This window comes from Hydra vulgaris, chromosome 10 (genome assembly GCF_038396675.1).
Source record: "Hydra vulgaris chromosome 10, alternate assembly HydraT2T_AEP".
In the NCBI taxonomy this organism is placed as follows: Eukaryota; Metazoa; Cnidaria; class Hydrozoa; order Anthoathecata; family Hydridae; genus Hydra; species Hydra vulgaris.
The window spans coordinates 35,974,784-35,995,250 of record NC_088929.1 but is presented as its reverse complement, the minus strand read 5'-3'; the positions used below and the strand labels follow the sequence as shown (position 1 = coordinate 35,995,250).

Below are 20,467 nucleotides of genomic sequence, written 5' to 3'. Positions count from 1 at the left end.
AGACTTGGAAAAAGTAGAGATATAAAGCCTGAGTCCTTTTGGGACTCCGCATCCCTGAGTAACAGTAACAATATATATTTAAATATTTTTATTATAAAAAATAAAAAATAAAAATTTTTTAACTTAAAGTAAAGCTCTTAAAATAGTAGCGTATTGATTCGTTGTTATTATTTAACGTTCTTTTAAACAATTCTTAGAAGAAAGAATTTTTTGAATCGAGTTTAAATTTACATTTTTATTAAATTATATTTTAATATAAATAAAAACAAGGTTATACAAAAAACATTATTGGAGGCACGCGCTTCAAAATGGGCATTTCAAAACTCGTCGTTCGCGCCCTCGGTCCCGAATGCAAAATATTTTCTTACAATCGGAATAAAAGAAGCGTGTCTCTGCGGAATAAAGTATAGTTGTCAATACCCGAACCCAGTTGTAACTACAATACATGTGAACAAAAAAGATTTAAAATGGCTTTGGTTTGTTCAAGTAAGTTAGTGATGGAATTAAGGTTATGAAAGTGATTAATCAATTGTTTTTGTTTGTTTTACTGTTAAAATAATTTTTTTTTAAGTTAGTGGAGAAGTTCCCGAACATCCTGTTTTATCACCAATTTCAAAGCATATATTTGAAAAACGTTTAATTGAAAAGTTTATTGCCGAAAATGGCACTGATCCTATTACTGGAGACATCTTGACTGAAGGCGAACTTATTGAATTAAAAAGTATGTATTTATATTACATTATTGTATAGTATGATTTTTTTTGTACCAAGGAATATGTAAGAAATGTCTAATAGGTCATTCCATGCCAAATCCAGTAAATTTTCAAAAGATTTTTTATCGACTCATCATTGTGCAAAAACTTTTTGGTTTTGTACATATGTACAAAATCAAAAAGTAAATTTCAGAATAATATCTACTATGGTTCTTGAGAAAACACTACTTAAGTAATGGTCTATTTTATGTAAAATTTCACTTTTCCAACAAAATGTTGTTTTTATCATTTTAACTGCTATTAACTTTTAAACAAATTGGTTTTATATTTCAATATTTGAAGATAGCAAGAACGCAATCATTACATTTAGAAAAAAAAAATTAATTTAAATTTTAGTTGTTTTTTAATAAAAATTAACTAGGATATGCCACCCTCCTTGTGATTTAAATACACCTCTGCTGATTTTTTTCTTGATTTTAAGAGCCTTATCTTGAAAACTAGATTATAAATTAATACAAACCAAATGTCTGTTGATTTACTGGTGGTGGATAAATAATTTTAGATAATTCAGTTGATTAGAGGGCTGTGCAGACCTCTAACAGATTAAGGTTGGCAAAATATTACCAACCTCATTTTTCTTAGTTCCAACAGATATATATATATATATATATATATATATATATATATATATATATATATATATATATATATATATATATATATATATATATATATGTGGGTGTGTGTGTATATATGTATATATATATATATCAAAACAATATAAAAACACATAAAAAAGCAATATATATATATATATATATATATATATATATATATATATATATATATATATATATATAAATATATATATACATATATCAAAACAGCTATCTTATTTGGACCTAGGAAACAAACTAGAAAATTTAAAAATGATTCCAAAATTACATTTTCTGGAAAAATACTAAAACAAATTTTGTTATTATTATTATTTAATTATTCACCACCCTAAGGCCAAGAAGACCAATACAGTCAAAGAGGCTACTTTTGTGGTTACAAACCTCTCTCAAATCTATAACTCCAAAACATGAACCTCTACAACCAAGGCGGATGTACAAAGAAACAAGTTTAGCGCAGTGCTACCAATGACACAATTGGGATTGAACTCGGAACTTCTTGCTAATGAGGCAAGTGATCTACCACTACCGCATTCCCAATTTGGTGAGAATCTTAGAAATTATATCACAATTTTGTGAGAATCCTAGCAAATATACCACAATTTTGTGAGAATCCTAGGTGTCACCCAAGGTTCAACACTCTTCTCTGACTAACATATAAACAACACTGTTAAATCCTCCAACTACTATATTCATGCTCTTCACCATATACATTAAGGTCTCGCCAAAGAAGCAGCTTCTTCGAAATAAAAGAAGCACTGTAACTGCGGAAAAAATTATAGTTGTCAATACCCCAACCAAGTTGTAACTACAATACATGCGACTCCTCATTCTCATGCATTCCCCCTTTGATTGGTGCCACCCCTCCCCTCACCCCCCCCCCTGCTCACTTCAGTAAGTGGGGGGGGGGGGAGGGGAGTAGACCACATAAACACCACTGATTACCTATAATAAAATAGAATTTAAAGAAATAATGGTTTCATTTTGAAATTAACTTAGATTTTTAGGTATTAAGTACCTAAATATCTAAATTAATTTAGAGACCTTTATTTGAACGGTCTCTAAATAAGGTTTATTTGAACGGTCTCTAATAAAGGTCTCTAAAAAGTTACTGCCCCCTATATTTGTGCTCCTATCTACTATAAAGACCAGATCAACGAGAGGACAACCAACCATATCTTTCCTTTTATTAAGAAATGACTTATAATTAGTTGCACCCTTTACATAGGCCAGTTGGTAGATTAGAGGGGCACTGGTTTCTAGTAACACATACAACCGTTGATGATTGAAAAATAGGGTAATTTAAAAATGCTGGCATTTTTTGTGTGGATTTGAAAAGTTTATGTTTGCATTTTCAGATAGTTAGGTCTAATGGTCTTATATGCTGTTAATCTTAGATCAAAACAAAGTGTTAGAAAAATTTACAAGCATCTTAAAATACTAATATATATATATATATATATATATATATATATATATATATATATATATATATATATATATATATATATATATATATATATATTTATATATTTTAAACCGTAATTATTATTACAGTTTAAAATTTTTTTTTAGTTATTAACTTAACTTCATTCAAATAAAGTTAAATCTCTCCAATTTAAATTTATTTTGTTGATTTTATTGAATTCAGTATAATAAAATCTCTAATGTCCATTAGATTGGACATTAAGTGATTAATCTTTGTATAAAATATGCATCAAAGGTTCCCAACAGAGATCATCTCTGCATGGTCATATTAATTTACTACATAAAAGAGACTTTTTCATAAATTTAATATGAAGATCTTGATGCTCTTCTGAAATACTAAGAATACTTCCTAAATGTAGTCACATATGCTTCTGGTGTGCAGCTTTAAATATCATTAAAATGAACTCTGGAGGTAGAAACATCCACATTAGTGCAAACACCATCAAATGAAACTCATTTTTAATGAGAAAAGTCACATTGGAATAACAGTGTTTCAGTTTTCCAACTATTGTAGAAAATGAATTTTATCTCTCTTCCTAAATTAAGTTTAAATTGCAGAAAAGTGTCACTCCAGTAATGTTGAAATTTTGTTTCTGGTAGCATAAGTTGATAATATTTTTGTAGTTTTTATACTGTGATACAGCTTTATTACTAAAATAGATGTGTTCAAATGTTTGTAATTGTTTAAATTTATCAATAGCATTATTGAAAAAGCAATTAACAGTGTCTGTTCCATGTTTCAGATAGTCTGATAATATAACACTGTAACTTTGAATATCAAGTTTTTTATCTTTTAGAAAATAAACAACAAAGGGGTGCAAAGTTTCCTGGCTGTTGTTCCAGTGGAAACCTTGCACTGCATCCTGCATTAGATAGCTTTATTTTTCTCCAAAGTCCAAGAGAACTAAAGCTTGATTTTCTTTTAAATTAGTTTTTAAATGTTGCATGTAGTTTGTTTAAATTTTTGGTATAAAATGATGTTCTCGTAATCTGTCTAATTGTTCACAAGTCATTTCAATAAATTCATCTATAGGTAAAATTGCTGGGGTTAAGGTACATTAGAAGCTTGATATTTACCTCAGATAAATGGTAAAAAAAAACAATGAAAAATAGTAAATAGTACTTATCATAAAGATGAGTAGACAAATATCTGAAAAATCAAAATTAAAAAAAAAAAATTTATGCAAAATTTACCTAATTTTCGGAGACTACCTTAGGGAATTATAAATAAGTGCCCAATAATTTTTGTTTTTTTTTACACTCTATGATTGATGCATATAAGAAATTTTAAACATTTTTTGAAAATAAAATTTTAAATTTTATTTTCTAAAAATGTTTTTTCACCACAAGTAAATCATCAGGCAAACTGATTTGTATTAATTTTTAATCTAGTTTTCAAGATAATTTTTAATCTAGTTTCCAAAACAAAATACCACTTTTAGCCTGCCATTTATGGATAATACTAAAATGCCAGATTTTAAAATATTTTTTTGCTAAACGTATTCATTGCAATCTTTAAATAATTGAAGTATAAAACCAATTTGTTCAGAATTTATTAGCTGTCAAAAATAATGGGGAAAAAATATTTTGTTTGAAAAAGTCTACTTTTGTGTAAAAGTGAAATTTTACACAAAGTAGACCATTACTTAATAGTGTTTTTTAAAGAACCATATTAGATATTAATCTGAAGTTTTTAAAACATTCTTTTCTCATACATATGCACAAAATAAAAGTCTTCGCTAAACCTAAGATAATTCATAAAGAATCTTTATTTCACTTGGCATGAAATGACCAAATGCGTTTAATATTTTCATTTATATTTTCATTTTCAGTTTTAACTTTATCTTTTATAGTAAAATTATATTGTGAAATTCTAACATAATCAAGTAATAAAAGTAAATCCTATGATAAACAGTTTAGTGAAAAGTAGATAGGCGGAGTAGAGCACTGCAGAAAGCCTAGCCAAGCATCAAGGTTGCTTCATCCTTGTACAACATTGGTTAGAGCGCTCATTTTTACATACTAAGCTAGGGCTTTAAAATTTATTTCAAATTTAAAAATAAATGCACTGCACTAAACTTTTACCAATTTAATAAGTAGTATAATTAAAATTTAAGTTTTCTAATTTATCTATAAAATTTATAAACACAATTTTTTTTATCAAAAAAATTGTGTTTATAAATCAAAATGAATACTTTTATGCATCACTATTCATCACTTGATGGAAATTAAAATGTTATTGAAGAACTAAATTAACAAACTTATTTCAGCGCTGACATTAGAGTGTCATTTATACCATTAATATCATCTGAATCCATGATTTTTTTTTTTTTTTTCTAATCTAATTATTTTATCACATTTATAAAAGGTTTTCATAAAAAAATAAAATAGTTTGTAGAATTTTTAACCATCAATATGGAAAAAAAAATGTTTTTTGATTCCCATATAAATGAAGTTACTTGGTCATTAAAGCAACATGGTGCGTGTTTTTTGTTTTTTGGAAACTAATATTACAGATAAATTGCTGTAATTTTCTGTATTCAATTGTATTTTGATTTTACTCTGTTATATCAAATATTTCTTTAAACATATTGCAAAAGATATTTGGTATGTGTAAATATAAATGAACAAATCTTGAAAAATTTGTAATCTGTAATCAATCAATCTTTATATTTTATTTTATTAGTCAATAAGATAAGTTATTAGTTAATATTAGGTCAATAGATTGATCTTAAGTTAATTTAAATTATTAGTCAATAAATTGAATTTAAAAAAGTCATTTTAATAATTTGTATTAAATTTAGTTTTAAATTATTATATTTAAAATTATATTTAATACAAAGTCATTTTATTTTGAATATTTTAGCTACTCCAATTACAAAACCAAGGCCTCCTTCAGCAACAAGTATACCTGCAATATTGAAATCTTTGCAAGATGAATGGGTTGGTGTTATGTTAAATATAATCTTAGTAGTCAAACTTTGAATTAAAAATTTTTTTAACAACTAATCAATTTTTTTTTCTTTTTTTTTTTTTTTTGTAGGATGCAGTTATGCTACATAGTTTTACTTTACGACAACAACTCCAAGCTGCTCGACAAGGTATATATCAATAAGTTCTTTATAAGTATTTATTTTAGCCCCTAAAGTTATTCATTAGTTTATGATTTTGACATAGATTGATAATGACTTACATTTAAATTTTCAAAATTTAAAAACAATTTTTTGAAAAATGTCTATTTGTAAAAGGTGTAATAGTACATGATTCATGTTGATGAAAATTAACATTTGTTAAAATCCAGCTTGTACTTGCATATCACAATCATCTGTAATGACTCCTATGCGACAAATTATTTTTGATATCATTTAAGACAAAACAGAATAGATATTTGTTTGATATATTTATATATATATATATATATATATATATATATATATATATATATATATATATATATATATATATATATATATATATAACCCGTAGATGTTGTCCGAAAGTTTTTCCATATTTTGTTGACAAAAAGTAAAAATTAGAATGCAAGACCGGAACTATTTTTTTTTATTAATTGATAGACTGCCTGCCCTAACCAAACCCTCAGTCGATGTAGCAACACTTCCTTGCGGGTCAGGCTAAATGACAGTAGATGTAGCAGCACTCCCTTGCGGGTCAGGCTATTTGTCAGTCGATGTAGCAGCACTCCCTTGCGAGTTAGGCTCTAAGATAGTCGATGTAGCAACACTCCGTGCATGATTTACAGTAAATAAAAATGAAAATAAAAACATTTTGTTAAAAAAATTAAAAGTAAAAACATTTTATTAAAAAAATAAAAATATAAACATTGTTTATATTGTTAAAAACATTCAGAATGTTTTTAAAACATTCTGGTCAATTAAATTTGCGTTTTTGTGGTTTTTTTAAAAAACGATTTGTTTGTAATTAAATTAATGGTTTTTACTTTCAACCAACACGCAAATGTTGGACGAAAGTCAAAAGTAATTAAAAGTGACGTATGTATTGGCGTAAGAATCACTTTTTTCCTTCCGCTCTTCTTATTAAACTTATTTCTCCTAATTTCAAGGGTCGTGTGTATATATATATATACATACAGAGAGAGAAAAAGAGAGAGAGAGAGAGACTGCTCATAAAGATTTCTTGGAGCGTCTAAGTAACTGTTAAAAATATATATATATATATTCATTTTATTTTGTAAAAATTATTCATCAATGAAAGTTCTAACTTATAATGCCAGGGCTTTAGCTGGCAGGGCCAACCACTCCTGAAAAATCCTGTAATTTGAAAATGGTCCTGGGAAAGCTGGAGTTTATGAATTGAATGAGGTTGATGAATGAGGTAGTTTTTTATTAATGTAAATATTTAATTTTAACAAAACATCTTAACTCAAAACATTTGTATTAATTACCTTGTGATATTGTTTTATTGTTGTCTTATAGTGCTTTTTGCAATAATAATTTTTTCCTAGAATAGGCCCTGTGTGTGTGTGAATGTGTATATATATATATATATATATATATATATATATATATATATATATATATATATATATATATATATATATATATATATATATATATATATTATTTTATAAACATCAATTAATACGAATTTCTCTCGTATTAATTGATGTTTATATATTTATATATATATATATATATATATATATATATATATATATATATATATATATATATATATATATATATATATAGATCTATAGTTTGTTGGCTTTGGGAAGAGCAGAAGGAAAAAAGTGATTCTTACGCCAACATATACGTCACTTTTAATTACTTTTAACTTTCGTCCAACATTTCCGTGTTGGACAAAAGTAAAAACCATTAATTTAATTACAAATTAATCGTTTTTTAAAAAAACCACAAAAACGCAAATTTAATTGACCAGAATGTTTTTAAAAACATTCTGAATGTTTTTAAAACATTTTGAATGTTTTTAACAATATAAACAATGTTTTTATTTTAATTTTTTTTAATAAAATGTTTTTATTTTTATTTTTTTTAATAAAATATTTTTATTTTTTTTACTGTAAATCATGCGCGGAGTGTTGCTACATCGACTATCTTATAGCCTGACTCGCAAGGATATATATATATATATATATATATATATATATATATATATATATATATATATATATATATATATATAGAACCCTTAAATGTTGTCTGAAAGTTTTTTCCATATTTTGTTGACAAAAAATAAAAATTAAAATGCAAGACCGGAATTTTTTTTTTTTAATAATGATAGACTGCCTGCCCCAACCAAACCCTCAGTCGATGTAGCAGCACTCCCTTGCGGGTCAGGCTATTTTTCAGTCGATGTAGCAGCACTCCCTTGCGAGTCAGGCTATTTGTCAGTCGATGTAGCAGCACTCCCTTGCGAGTCAGGCTATAAGATAGTCGATGTAGCAACACTCCGCGCATGATTTACAGTAAAAAAAAAATAATAAAAACATTTTATTAAAAAAAATAAAAGTAAAAACATTTTATTAAAAAAAATAAAAATAAAAACATTGTTTATATTGTTAAAAACATTTAGAGTGTTTTTAAAAACGTTCTGGTCAATTAAATTTGCGTTTTTGTGGTTTTTTTATATAACAATTAATTTGTAATTAAATTAATGGTTTTGACTTTCGTCCAAAACGCAAATGTTGGACGAAAGTCAGAAGTAATTAAAAGTGACGTATGTGTTGGTGTAAGAATCACTTTTTTCCTTCCGCTCTTCCCAAAGCCAACAAACTTTAGATCTATATATATATATATATATATATATATATATATATATATATATATATATATATATATATATATATATATATATATATATATATATATATATATATATATAATATTGAACATATAGAACATTAGACAGACATTTTATTGTAAAAACAAGTCCTCAGGCAAAACAGGTCATTTTATAAATGACATTTTAAACATAATTTTTTGTACAATAAATTTTTTTATTAATTTATCTAGTTAAGTGATTTTCTTACATATTGTTTAGAACTGAAAATCTTGAATTTTCAATTTTTATATTTGTTTCAACTCTAAAACAAACACTGATAGCTATAATAAAAAAGCTTAATTTAAAGATTAATTTGAGCTGCAAATTTTAATGACAAACATAGTGTAGGATGAGTGTCATCTAACATTTTGATGTGATTACTATTCTCTACAGAGTTTTTGTTAATAAATTTGATCTTGATAAATTACATTTTTTGTTATAAAATAGAATACATAGCTATTTCAACCTTTTTTTGTTCTTGTTCTTTCTTTTGTTATTGTTTTTAATGTCTAACTTTTAAATTCTAATACCATCATACATTTCTGTGTTTTTTATTTATTAAACAAAATCATGTTTTTATTAAACCTAGAATTATCTCATGCTTTGTATCAACATGATGCAGCATGTCGTGTCATTGCCAGGTTAACAAAGGAAGCCACTGCAGCCAGAGAAGGTTTGATAACTAAATTGTTTAATGTTATTGAACTGAATTTCAGATTTGTTATTATTATTTTCATTGCTTAATATAGATGTTTTTATTTGTTTAAAAAAGTTAATTTTTTTTATTTTTAAGCACTTGCAACGCTTAAACCTCAGCAAACTGGCATATCACACCATACCGCATTGGCAGCACAGAAAGCAAGCAAAGCAAAGGTTAAATACAAATTTTATTTAAATACACATACATGTACATGCATACATTATCGCATACTGCTTTCTTGGGTATGCAGTATGTGGTATAGCCGTAGACGGGATTTCATTCCATTAGTTATTGGTTCAACTTTAGTATTTATATATAAATAAGATCAATTATATAAAAAATTTAACATTTCTTTATATCACCATGATCAGTTGAAATTTAGACAATTTTAAATTAAGCTTTCTCACAATCTGCTTAATCAATTATTATTATATTAAAAATAATCTAAATGATTTTTTTTTTTTTAATATAATGATGTTTACATGATTAGTTTTTACTTCAACTAAAATAAATTAAGTCTTAACTTTACAATGTGCAAGTAATTTAATTTTCTGTAAAGTACCAGTAGTAATCTCCCCAATTTTATTTGGTGTCACTTTTTTTGTATCATTATCCATAAATCTTGGAAATTTTTAACACTATTTTCATATTTGCCTGTTTTCCTCGATATTTCCTTTTAAATTGCCCAGTAAGATTTGATAACTTGCTGCTCAGGACAGTTTGGTGTATTAGCATCCTTTGGAACAAATTGAGGTCTGGTTAAAATAAGGTTGATTGTTTGTGTTTTTTAAATAGAGGAAGAAGTTGGTTTTTCAAGCATTCAGTCACATATAGATCTGATGTCAAAGATTGATTTGTTATGAAAGGAGAGCTTTTAAAATCACAACTGCAAATAACCTGCCATACAAAAACATCCCCTAAGATTCTTCCATGTTTGACAGTATGTAACTGATATATTGGATTGAGTTTCCTACTCATTGTCTGACATACCCTGGTTCTGTCACTGCTGGATGGCATAAACTTTGGTTTGTCAGAGGAAAAGACTTATAATCAGTCATTAACGGTCCAGCTAACATGATATTTTGCAAATATTGTCTTTTAAATTTCTTGCAGATATCAGTGGTTTCTTAACTTGAAAACAGCCATACAGATTACTTTGACATAATGTTTAGCTGTATCAGTAATGCAGTTTGTGTCATTAAACTGGCGCATTATATCAAGTTGAACAACAGTCAAGCGAGAATCATTCTTGGAATACCTTACCTATAATCTATCAGTCTTTTTCAGTTTTAACTTTAGACTTGTTTTTAATAGTTTTGTACTGATGAAGATGCCTGATAATGTGACTGACTCCTGGTTTTGGAACATCCTAAAGTTAAGAAATCCTTCTGTAAGACATTTTTTCCCACAACTTCTATAATTTTTTATTTCATTTGAAACTTCCTTAGCTTTTCCCATGTCTTTACAACATTTTGAAGTTGTCAAGTTATAAAATTTCACAAATGTTTTGGCGATTAATTTTCACTGCTTTTAAAATGCTTCAAAGTTGTTAAATTTGTTTAAAGTTATTAAATTTTGTAAGTAATTTTAATTATTTTTGCTTTAGTGATGCTTTTGTTTACAAAAACTTGATTTAATTAATTTGTCTAATGCTTTTATTAATGTATATTGTCTTTTATTTTTATATACAATTATTACAAATTTTTAACTTTTTTTATCTTAGCAGGGCTTGAATTAACGTAAAAAAATCTAATCGCGATTTTTTTGTTTCTCATAACCCCTCCTCCACTCCCGCCGGAGGGGAGGGTGCATTATTTATTTTAACTTATTTATAATAACATATATAATAAGTCTCATTTTTGCATAAGATGTCATAACATTTACGTTCAGTGGTTGTAAAGTATCTTTAGTTATAATTTACATTATTACTATTATTATATTGCATTAATTCTAACGGCTGTATTTTTGTAAAATCAATGAACTTGATATAATCTTCTTTTAATTAATTATTTTATTTTCTATTTTATTTACATATTTTAAACTGTTTAAAACAACTAAAATATTTAATTTTCTATAAATTTTTAACAGTAAAAAAAAAAATATTTAAAACTCTAACAAAACAATCTATAAATTTGAAACAGTTATAAAAAACTATTTTAAATGATGAAAACATTATCGTGATAAAATGTTAAAACTTAACATTTTCACGAAAACCCGCACAATCACAAACAAGAATGATAATTAAATTCTTATTAAGTAAGTTTTCTTATCTAAGTAACTTTATCAAATTCCCATGATATTTCTATCTATTGCTTTTACATTCAATGTATTTTTTAATAAAAGTTAGCGTTCACTTTTTTCATTCATTAAAATAAAGCAAAAGAAAAAAATGTGTTTAAATAGAATCTTTTACGATCTAATACTTTTTTTGATTGCTAATAGAAAAAGTATTAGATCAAAATCGTAAATATTTTGATCGTTTTGTAATCATTTCACTAGTTTAATGCTTAGAACTTTTCAGGATTTTTACTAACAAAAAATTATTTTTACTAAGCAAAAAATCATACGCCATTACAAGTTATTATTTAATATTTTAATTTTAAGGGGTTACAATGCGCTAAAATAAAATTAAAAGTTGTCACAATTTTCTTCCTTGCTTTCACTTTCTTCCAAATCCAATATTGTAACTGTCGCTAGATACATGTCTGTTTTTCCTGACTTTCTTTTTCTTTTTTCTGGATAATGATGAAAATTTGCTGACCAGTTGTCAGCAAATTTTCATCGACCGACCACATCCCTGTTTCTGACGATTGTCAGCAACAGGGATGCAGAGTCCTAAAAAGGACTCCGGGTTTGAAAGTCACAAAAAGATTACTTTATTCTAGTTTTTGGTATCCAGGAGCTCTGAAAATATAAATAAGTTTATGTACTACTAATAGAAAAAAAATTAAGACTTTTAGGTTATTGGAACAATCGATTTTTAAGCCCGGAGTCCTTTGGTATAATGGCGCCAAGGACTCCGAGCTTAAAAACAATAAGTTTCAAGTCATTAAATCTCATGAATTTTTTTATTATAGCAGATAATAAGACAACAAACGTGTTTAGAGCTTCTGGACACTACAGGCTTAGAAAAAGTAGAGATATAAAGGCGGAGTCCTTTTGGGACTCTGCATCCCTGTTGCTGACAATCGTCTAACTTTATCATTATACCATTCGTTTATAGCAGTATCAGGTTCAAATTTGTCAATCTCAAGACCTTCTTCGCTTATCCGAAGTAGAGATTCTAAGAGATCTTGTCTAAGACAACTTCTCAAGTCATTTTTTACGCGATTCATACATGAAAACATTCTTTCTACTTTTGCATTTGTAAAAGGACAAATTAAAAATAATTCAAAAATATCAAGAATATTTCGGCATTTTGACCAAATTTGATTTGGAAAAAACAATTTCCCAAATTTTCAAATAATACTCATTTTGATTGTTACTTATGATGGGAAACATGTATGCTTTTAAAATGATCCACTCATGAAGTATATTATTCAAATCACATCCTACACCAATTAAAAATTCAGAAAAATGTTCAACAACTTCACCGATAGCTTTATCGTCAAAAGTTCCATCATTCACATTTAACGGCCAGTTATAAATGTCAAGTAAAGCTACCAAATGTATAAGCAATGGTGATTTTTGGAGAGATTGAAAGCGGCCTTCCATACATATGGTAATATTTGCAATAATTAGCTTGTACTCTTGATTCGAATAGGTATTTTATCGTTTATTTTTTATAAATTTTTCCTTCCTTAAACAATCGGTCTTTTTCCTGCATTTGAACATTTTTGCTAATTGATTTTCTAAATCTTTTATTTTTCTTTCTTTTACTTTATGCTCCGCTTTAAAAAAAAAAATTATCCTTACAGAAGTCACTGCAGTTTTATACTGTAAAAGAACACTAATTATTCGCGAATAGAGTATCAATCTTCTAAAATAAAAAAAGAATAATCACAAAAAAAAAGAAAGATCGCGATAAAAACAAATTTTAAGAAAAAACTAATCGCAAAGGTGCGAAAAGTAATCGGGATTCACGATACGCTTAATTCGAGCCCTGTAGAGCAATAAATATCTAAATGAATAAATATAGATGAATATCATGTTGCCTAAGTAATAAACCAATAGTTAAAATTTGTTGTGGTGAATGACATTTTTTAACAATATGAATATTCTTTTAGCAAGACCTCTGTGTGTATATACATGTATGGATATATATAACTATATGTCATTTTGATATTGCAGTTAAATTTATATATTATTAAAAGCGTGATAGTTTAGCATAAATACAGGGGGTAGTGTGGGTAATGCATTACCCACTGCCTTTCCTACCCAAATCCCCCCCCCCCCTTCCTCCTCACTAGGCCTTTTTTTTTTTTTTTCTTTCTCCTGAATGTACGAAAAATATAATTTTAAAAAAAGGAATTTTTGAATGAAAATAATGTTTATAAACTTGTAATCAACTGGTATTCATAAAAAAATTTTCATTTTATAAACATGTCAGTTTAATATTTATGAAATATTTGTTTAGGTGTTTTCCATGAATCATGCTATGCAAATTTTTTTAATTTTACCCCCTCCTCCCTCCGGTTCCTCCCTTTTTTCCGGTTCAATAAAGAAATCTATGTGTAATGTGATTCTCCTAAGGACATCGCGCAGACACATGAAGATTTATTGGATTGATTTCTATGTGCACTATTTAGGTTAGTAAGTGACCAAAGTTAATATTTGCCCAGGGCTGGGGCCACGTTTGATAAAAGACCAGAAATGTTTTGTGACCTGGCTGCATAAATATTACATAATACATTGTACAATACGTAACCATTTCATAATGCATTCTAAAAATGTATTATTTTTATTTAAAATTCTTGCTACATTTTATATATACTTATATAAACATGGTGATCATCATCACAATCATCATTATTGCTTTAGCCTCCCCAATTTAGACTGTTTCTCTTTAATATGAATAATCTCTAGCATATTTCTTTAACTGAAGTTCATGTTCATACCATATTTAACACACTATCTAAGTTTTCTTACTTATACATTTTTCTTTTGAAGCTGCTACCTCTCTATCAATTTTTTAAATATAATTTGGTGTTCACACGTATATTGATTATACGGGTAAACTAACCTTTTTTTTTTTTTCTTTTTTTTTTTTTACAAACATGATTATATCCATATTTTTCCATATTATATGCCATTATTTAATAAATAGTAAATATAAACATAAATTTATGATATATTATGTATTATAAATTTTTCCTTGCCCTGACTATCAAACCCTTATAATTTTATGGGGCCAGGTTTGTAAAAAGTCCCATATTTAGCCACAGGCTAAGCACAGATCCCTTACTAATTCAAGCGTATAATGTTATCCAATTTATAAATTTTTAATTTGATTAAAATTAGAAAAAAAATCTTTCTTTTTTTATATATAAACTACTCACTTGTTAGCTATTGTTGGTTTTGAATGTTTTAGCTTTATTTTTGAGGTTTGTTTGATTGAGATAAAATTGAGAAATTATTTTAGCTTGAGTTTTATTGCAAAGTTTTATTGTAAAGTCTATCCATTTTTTTGTCTCACAAAATATATTCTCCTAACAATTTGTCACAAAAACACTATTTTTCTTAGTTGTAAGATAAAATATGGATAACTTCTTGTGAATAATATTTTGAGATGTTTTAATATCTGCATTTGTTTAAATTTAGGTTGAAGATATGGACTCTTCTGTAAGTATTATGTAATTTATTAATAAATCAAAGGTTTATGTTTTTAAAAACTAATTTATTTTACTAAACAATGGTAGTTTTGTTGCTGTTGAATGCATAATTATATAAAGAAAAGTCAATGATTTTTTTTATAAAATGTTTTATAAAAATGTTTTTATATCAACTTTTAATAATTTAATAATAATTTTTAACTATCCTATGAAGATTATACTAATTTCTGCATGTATACTTTAAATGGCAACTCGAAAGTAATTTCATTGGATTTTTCTGATCACTTTTACTGCAAGATTTAACCATTTGTATTTTTGTTGTTTTTTGATAAACTTATCTTTCTCTCAATAAACATTCAGAGTCTGGTTCAAAATACGCATTTTGTTCGTTAGTAAGTTTTACAAAATCTTTAGACTTTTTAGTCACACATCTAAGGGCTGTATAATCTCAAATATCTCATAAATATTAAATGGGTATAAAAATTACTACAAACATTAAATATTTATATTGACAAAACTAGAGATATAAATTATCCAGCGTAATTTACATTTACAAAATCTTATCTACTACTTAAAGACATTTAAAAGAAAAGTGTTTTGAAATGTTTATTCGTAAAAATACAAGTTTCTACTTTTTTGTTCAAATAAAGGTTTTAAGTAATGCTCCTTCACATGAAGAATAATAACATTGCATTAAATAAGTACTGTTGAATTTGAACTTTTGCAAAAAATATCAAACTTACTTTCTCTTTGAGATTTATTAGAATTTGGCTGTTTCATCTCAGTGTTAAAGGCTATTGGTTGGTATCTGTTGGTTCGTAAAGATTCCAATAGTCACATGCTTGTCTGTGCATATACTTAATTATCAGTTCACCTATTTGTCATGTAATCAGGTTTGAATTCTCTGATCATTCCTTTATGTGCTTCTGTTCAGCATCTCTTCGCTTAGTAATCTTTTTCTTTGTTCTCTATTGTTTTCCTTCACTTTAAGACTGCACTCTTTTTGATGTTGTTTCTAGTGATCAGCCGCAACAGAAATAAACCAAAATTTCAGATTCTCAAATTTGGTGCAAATATTTTATCAAAGTTGATACCAAAATTTCGGCTCATCAAGATTAATTTTATTAAAAAGATTTATTTAAAAATGCAATTTACAAAATACATTTGTTGTTTTTTTATACTCGTGTTATTTTAAAATTAATTACACATGTATCCCAAATTGAGATTTAATACATATGTTGGCGATATACGTTAGTAGCGAAATTTAACAACTGGTAGATTTTCTCTGCGAAACAAGATGAGTTCGAGGTATTTTGTGAAAATTCTCAAAATATTTTGTGAAAATTCTAAAAAATAACTGTTTTTCTAAATCAAATAAATATCGGTTTTCAGTATATTTTTCAACCGAAATTTTGGTTTTTACCAAATTCATAAAAATTACAAAATTGAAATTTCGGTATCGATTCAAGCTGAAATTTCAGCCGAAACTGATACCGAAACAGAATTTCTGTTGATCACTAGTTGTTTCTAATCAAATTGACCAAGCCTTTTCTCTAAATCTATCAGCCAGTGTTTTTGTTTTTGTGACTTCAATGCTCATTAGAATGAATGGCTTGGTTCTAATAACACTGACTCTGCTATCAATAAAGCTTAAAACTTTTATCTTTCACTATCTTATACTCGGATAGTTAAGTTTGATTTGTTTTCTAGATAACCCTAATTACTTATTTTCACTTATTGATCTGTGTATTGTCTCTGACTGATTGTGCTTAGTTTCTCCTTGTTCTACTTTTGGTAGTTAAGATCATGTTATGATCTTGCTAAAACATGTATCTTGTTCATATATATATGTGTGTGTATCCTCAGAATTTGAAAAAATGACTGCCAACCTCATACTGTTAGAGGTTGTCATCAAGTCGGCAAAAAAAATTTGACTCAAAAGGATTACCATAAGACATAGAAAAAAGGTCAGCCATTTTTAATTCCGAGGACTATATGTTGCTGCCCCCGGTTAGTTTTTGAAATCTGATTTTTGGGGGCAACCAACTATTGTTCATTTTTAATGAAAAAATCAACAATGGTTTGTTGCTCTCCTCTTGCATGTGTCAAAAATGGTCCAAGGGGTGGCGATGTTCGACCGTTAAATTGAGTCCTAAAAAATATATAATGAAATTTCATTAAATCAAAGTAGCAACATTTGTAATGCTGAATATTTTTATTATTGCCTCAGTTTTAAATTTCAAGTCAAATACTGATTTCATAAGTAAAAATTATGATTTCCAGAATGCATTATATAATGCATAAATATGCATTATATATAAAAATGTATATATATAAATTATAAATGTCAATAATAAGTAATATGGTAAAAATAAATTTTAATAATTAAAAAGAAAATGTAAAGCAGTTCAAAAAAATATATTTATTTCATTGTTGTAATAAAGTGACTATAATTTTTTTTTTTTAAAAACCTAAGGAGCCTATTGAAGTTGGTATGTCAGAAGATGTTCTTCAAAAGGTCAATAAATTTTTTCTTATAGTACTTGTATTCTTAAAATTCAAATTTGTTAAATGTTTTGGTAGTTAAAATTAATTCATTAAATAAATAATAAAATAATAATTGAATTTTTCTAATGTGATTAATAAATAATATGTGATTAATAAATAAATAATAAAATAAAAATTGAATTTTTCTAATGTGATTTTTTTTTATACAGTTGCAAGATAAAGCAACTGAGCTGACAACAGAAAGGCGAAAGGTTTGAGATATTGTCATTATAGTTTATAAATAGTATTTGTATGTTTTGACCTTTTATACATATATATATATATATATATATATATATATATATATATATATATATATATATATATATATATATATTTGGATTTGTAATTTTTTATAGAGAGGCAAAAAGGTTCCAGAAGATCTTACTTCTGTTGATGATGTGCGTTCGTTCAGACAAATTGCATCACACCCTGTAGGTTTAAAAAACTATTTATCAAAGTGAAAAGATTTCCTTTATTATTTAATCATTGAAACATTTTAACCTGAAGTTACATCAAAAACCACTATAATAATAGTTCTTTTAGTAAAAAATAAATGTAATTTTGATTGTTTTACTCGCATTCATCTAGGGTTTGCATAGTGCAAGTGTACCTGGTATTCTTGCACTTGACTTGCAAGAATATGATACATCGAAGGCTATTACTGGTAATTAAATATTTAAAGTATTATTCATATGTTTAGTGTATATACTTTATAAATGATGTTCATATTAAAAATATTTTGATGTAATGCTAAATATTGTTGCAGAGCATATTGTTATTCTTGTAGCACTTGTTGATGCTTACAATTATTAGTAATAGATTTAAAAGAATTGATGTTTTTGATATTTGAAATTTGATATTATACAAATTTTAATCTAATTTTTTACCCAATTAAACTGGTTTGTTGCATATGCATGATAAATTTATGAAATGCTTATATTATTATTTAAAACAAGTTTATTTAAAATGAGATTAATTGTGGTAAATCAATTGGGTCCAAAATGGTTGGGTTTTTTTGTTATAAAACATTTTAGTTGACCAGGGTACTGGTCAACCAAAATGTATTCTACACAAACAACAATGAAGCATATCTGAAACAGGTTGAGTACAGTACTTCCAGAGAGTACTTCCGTAATTGTCATTAAAAAGTTTGAATGACGATTGCATCGAATATAAGTGCTATTTACAAATATAATTAATTCATACTAATTTAAAAACAAAGAAATCTTAAGTTTTATTAAGCTAACTTTTTTATCAAATTATTTAATAACAGAAAACAAATTTGTTGATAGTTAACAAATTTTTTTTTTTTTTACAAAGTCATTAAACAAAACTTAATAAAAAAAACCCATATAAACCATGCAATCGATAAATTCAAAATGAAAAAAAATTCAAAAAAAATGAAACAATTAATCTAATGCTAAATCTTCAATATTTATTTTAATCTTAAGACCTTGAAAATCATAAAAATGCTTTTTATTTTGATATTTTTCATTATTTCAAATAAATAAGTGAACATTTACGCTAATCGACGACATCAACTTCTGCACAGTGTCTTTGACAATTTTTTTACTACTAATGTCCGCTCTCTAAATTAAATCCTTAGCTGTACTAATTGTTTTGCCACTCTTATGCAAATATCCTTTGCTAATTCTTCAAAATTTCTCAATGAGATGGAACTGTGAGCCGATTAATGGATTCAGGCTTTTTGGTATGAATTTGATGTCTCTCGAATTATATCACTCTAGGGTCTTCTTAGAATAATGAGAAGAAGCAAGATCAGGCCAGAATCGACAGGGGACATCGTGACAATAAAATGGCAAAAGTCTAGTTTGCAAGCATTACTTGATGTAAACATCTGAGTTTAATGTTGGCAATGTGACAAATGCTCCAGATCTCAAATGGCAGCTGCATATTGCTTGCCAAGAGAGAAGTTTTTTACCAAATTTATCCTATGATTTATACTTGAACTTGTTGCTGACATGTTCATGAACAATTGTTAAGTGTAAAATTTTGGACCTGGGAGCTGTTTGAAGTCACATTTTATGTACGCTTCGTAATCCATAATAATAAAGTCATTAAAGTTTGTAAGCACTTCATCATAAAATTTTTGAGCTCAAGTTTTAGCAGCCAGTGATTGCTTATTTGATCGGTTTAGATATTTAATGGCTTGATAAGACTTGAAATGGTTAAATTTCTAAACTTTCCCAACAATAAACTCTGAAACTTAATTCCTGTTTGTTTGTTTTTTTGGCTCGTTCTCTGTTTGTTAAGCCAGGATTTTGCGTGAATGATCGTCGAATAAGAATTGTTGCTTTCTTATCCTTAAAGCCACTCTTACTTCCAGATCCTTTTGCTCGTTCAATAGATATAAACAGTAGTTTTGCTAGATTCAGATGCTTTAGCGATTGAAAGCAACGATGCAGTTGCTTTCAATCGCTCTCAAGTTGAACGATGCAAAATAATCTTTGTTTTCACACAAAAAGTGCTGGTAAAGTAATTAAGTAGTGTTTTTCTTTTTGCAATAAGTTATATTTTTTTGTTTGTTACTCTTTAACTTTTTTATTTTAAAAATAAAAAATAATTTTCAGTTGCAAAGTCAATATAAGAAATTTAAACAATAACTATTTTAAAAAATTTGACATATTTTAATTCATTTATATAAATGTTGAGAAAAGAAAGAAATTTGTTAATATCAAACATTTTTAAAAATGTAATATTAAATTTAATTATTTAGTATTTTAAAAA

At 26.7% G+C, this 20,467-nt stretch overlaps 1 protein-coding gene across 1 annotated transcript in view; it reads left to right on the top strand.

The window, feature by feature from the left end:
• The first annotated feature begins 387 nt into the window (after positions 1-387).
• Positions 388-20,467, top strand: part of LOC100209788 (pre-mRNA-processing factor 19) — a 39,901-nt gene continuing 19,821 nt past the window's right edge. The window contains exons 1-11 of the mRNA XM_065807907.1: positions 388-486; positions 572-721; positions 5,742-5,818; positions 5,919-5,976; positions 9,288-9,371; positions 9,492-9,571; positions 15,159-15,179; positions 17,646-17,687; positions 17,887-17,928; positions 18,076-18,150; positions 18,308-18,383. Coding sequence (XP_065663979.1) covers positions 468-486; positions 572-721; positions 5,742-5,818; positions 5,919-5,976; positions 9,288-9,371; positions 9,492-9,571; positions 15,159-15,179; positions 17,646-17,687; positions 17,887-17,928; positions 18,076-18,150; positions 18,308-18,383 — 724 coding nt within the window. The 5' untranslated portion in view covers positions 388-467. The remainder of the gene's footprint in view (positions 487-571; positions 722-5,741; positions 5,819-5,918; positions 5,977-9,287; positions 9,372-9,491; positions 9,572-15,158; positions 15,180-17,645; positions 17,688-17,886; positions 17,929-18,075; positions 18,151-18,307; positions 18,384-20,467) is intronic.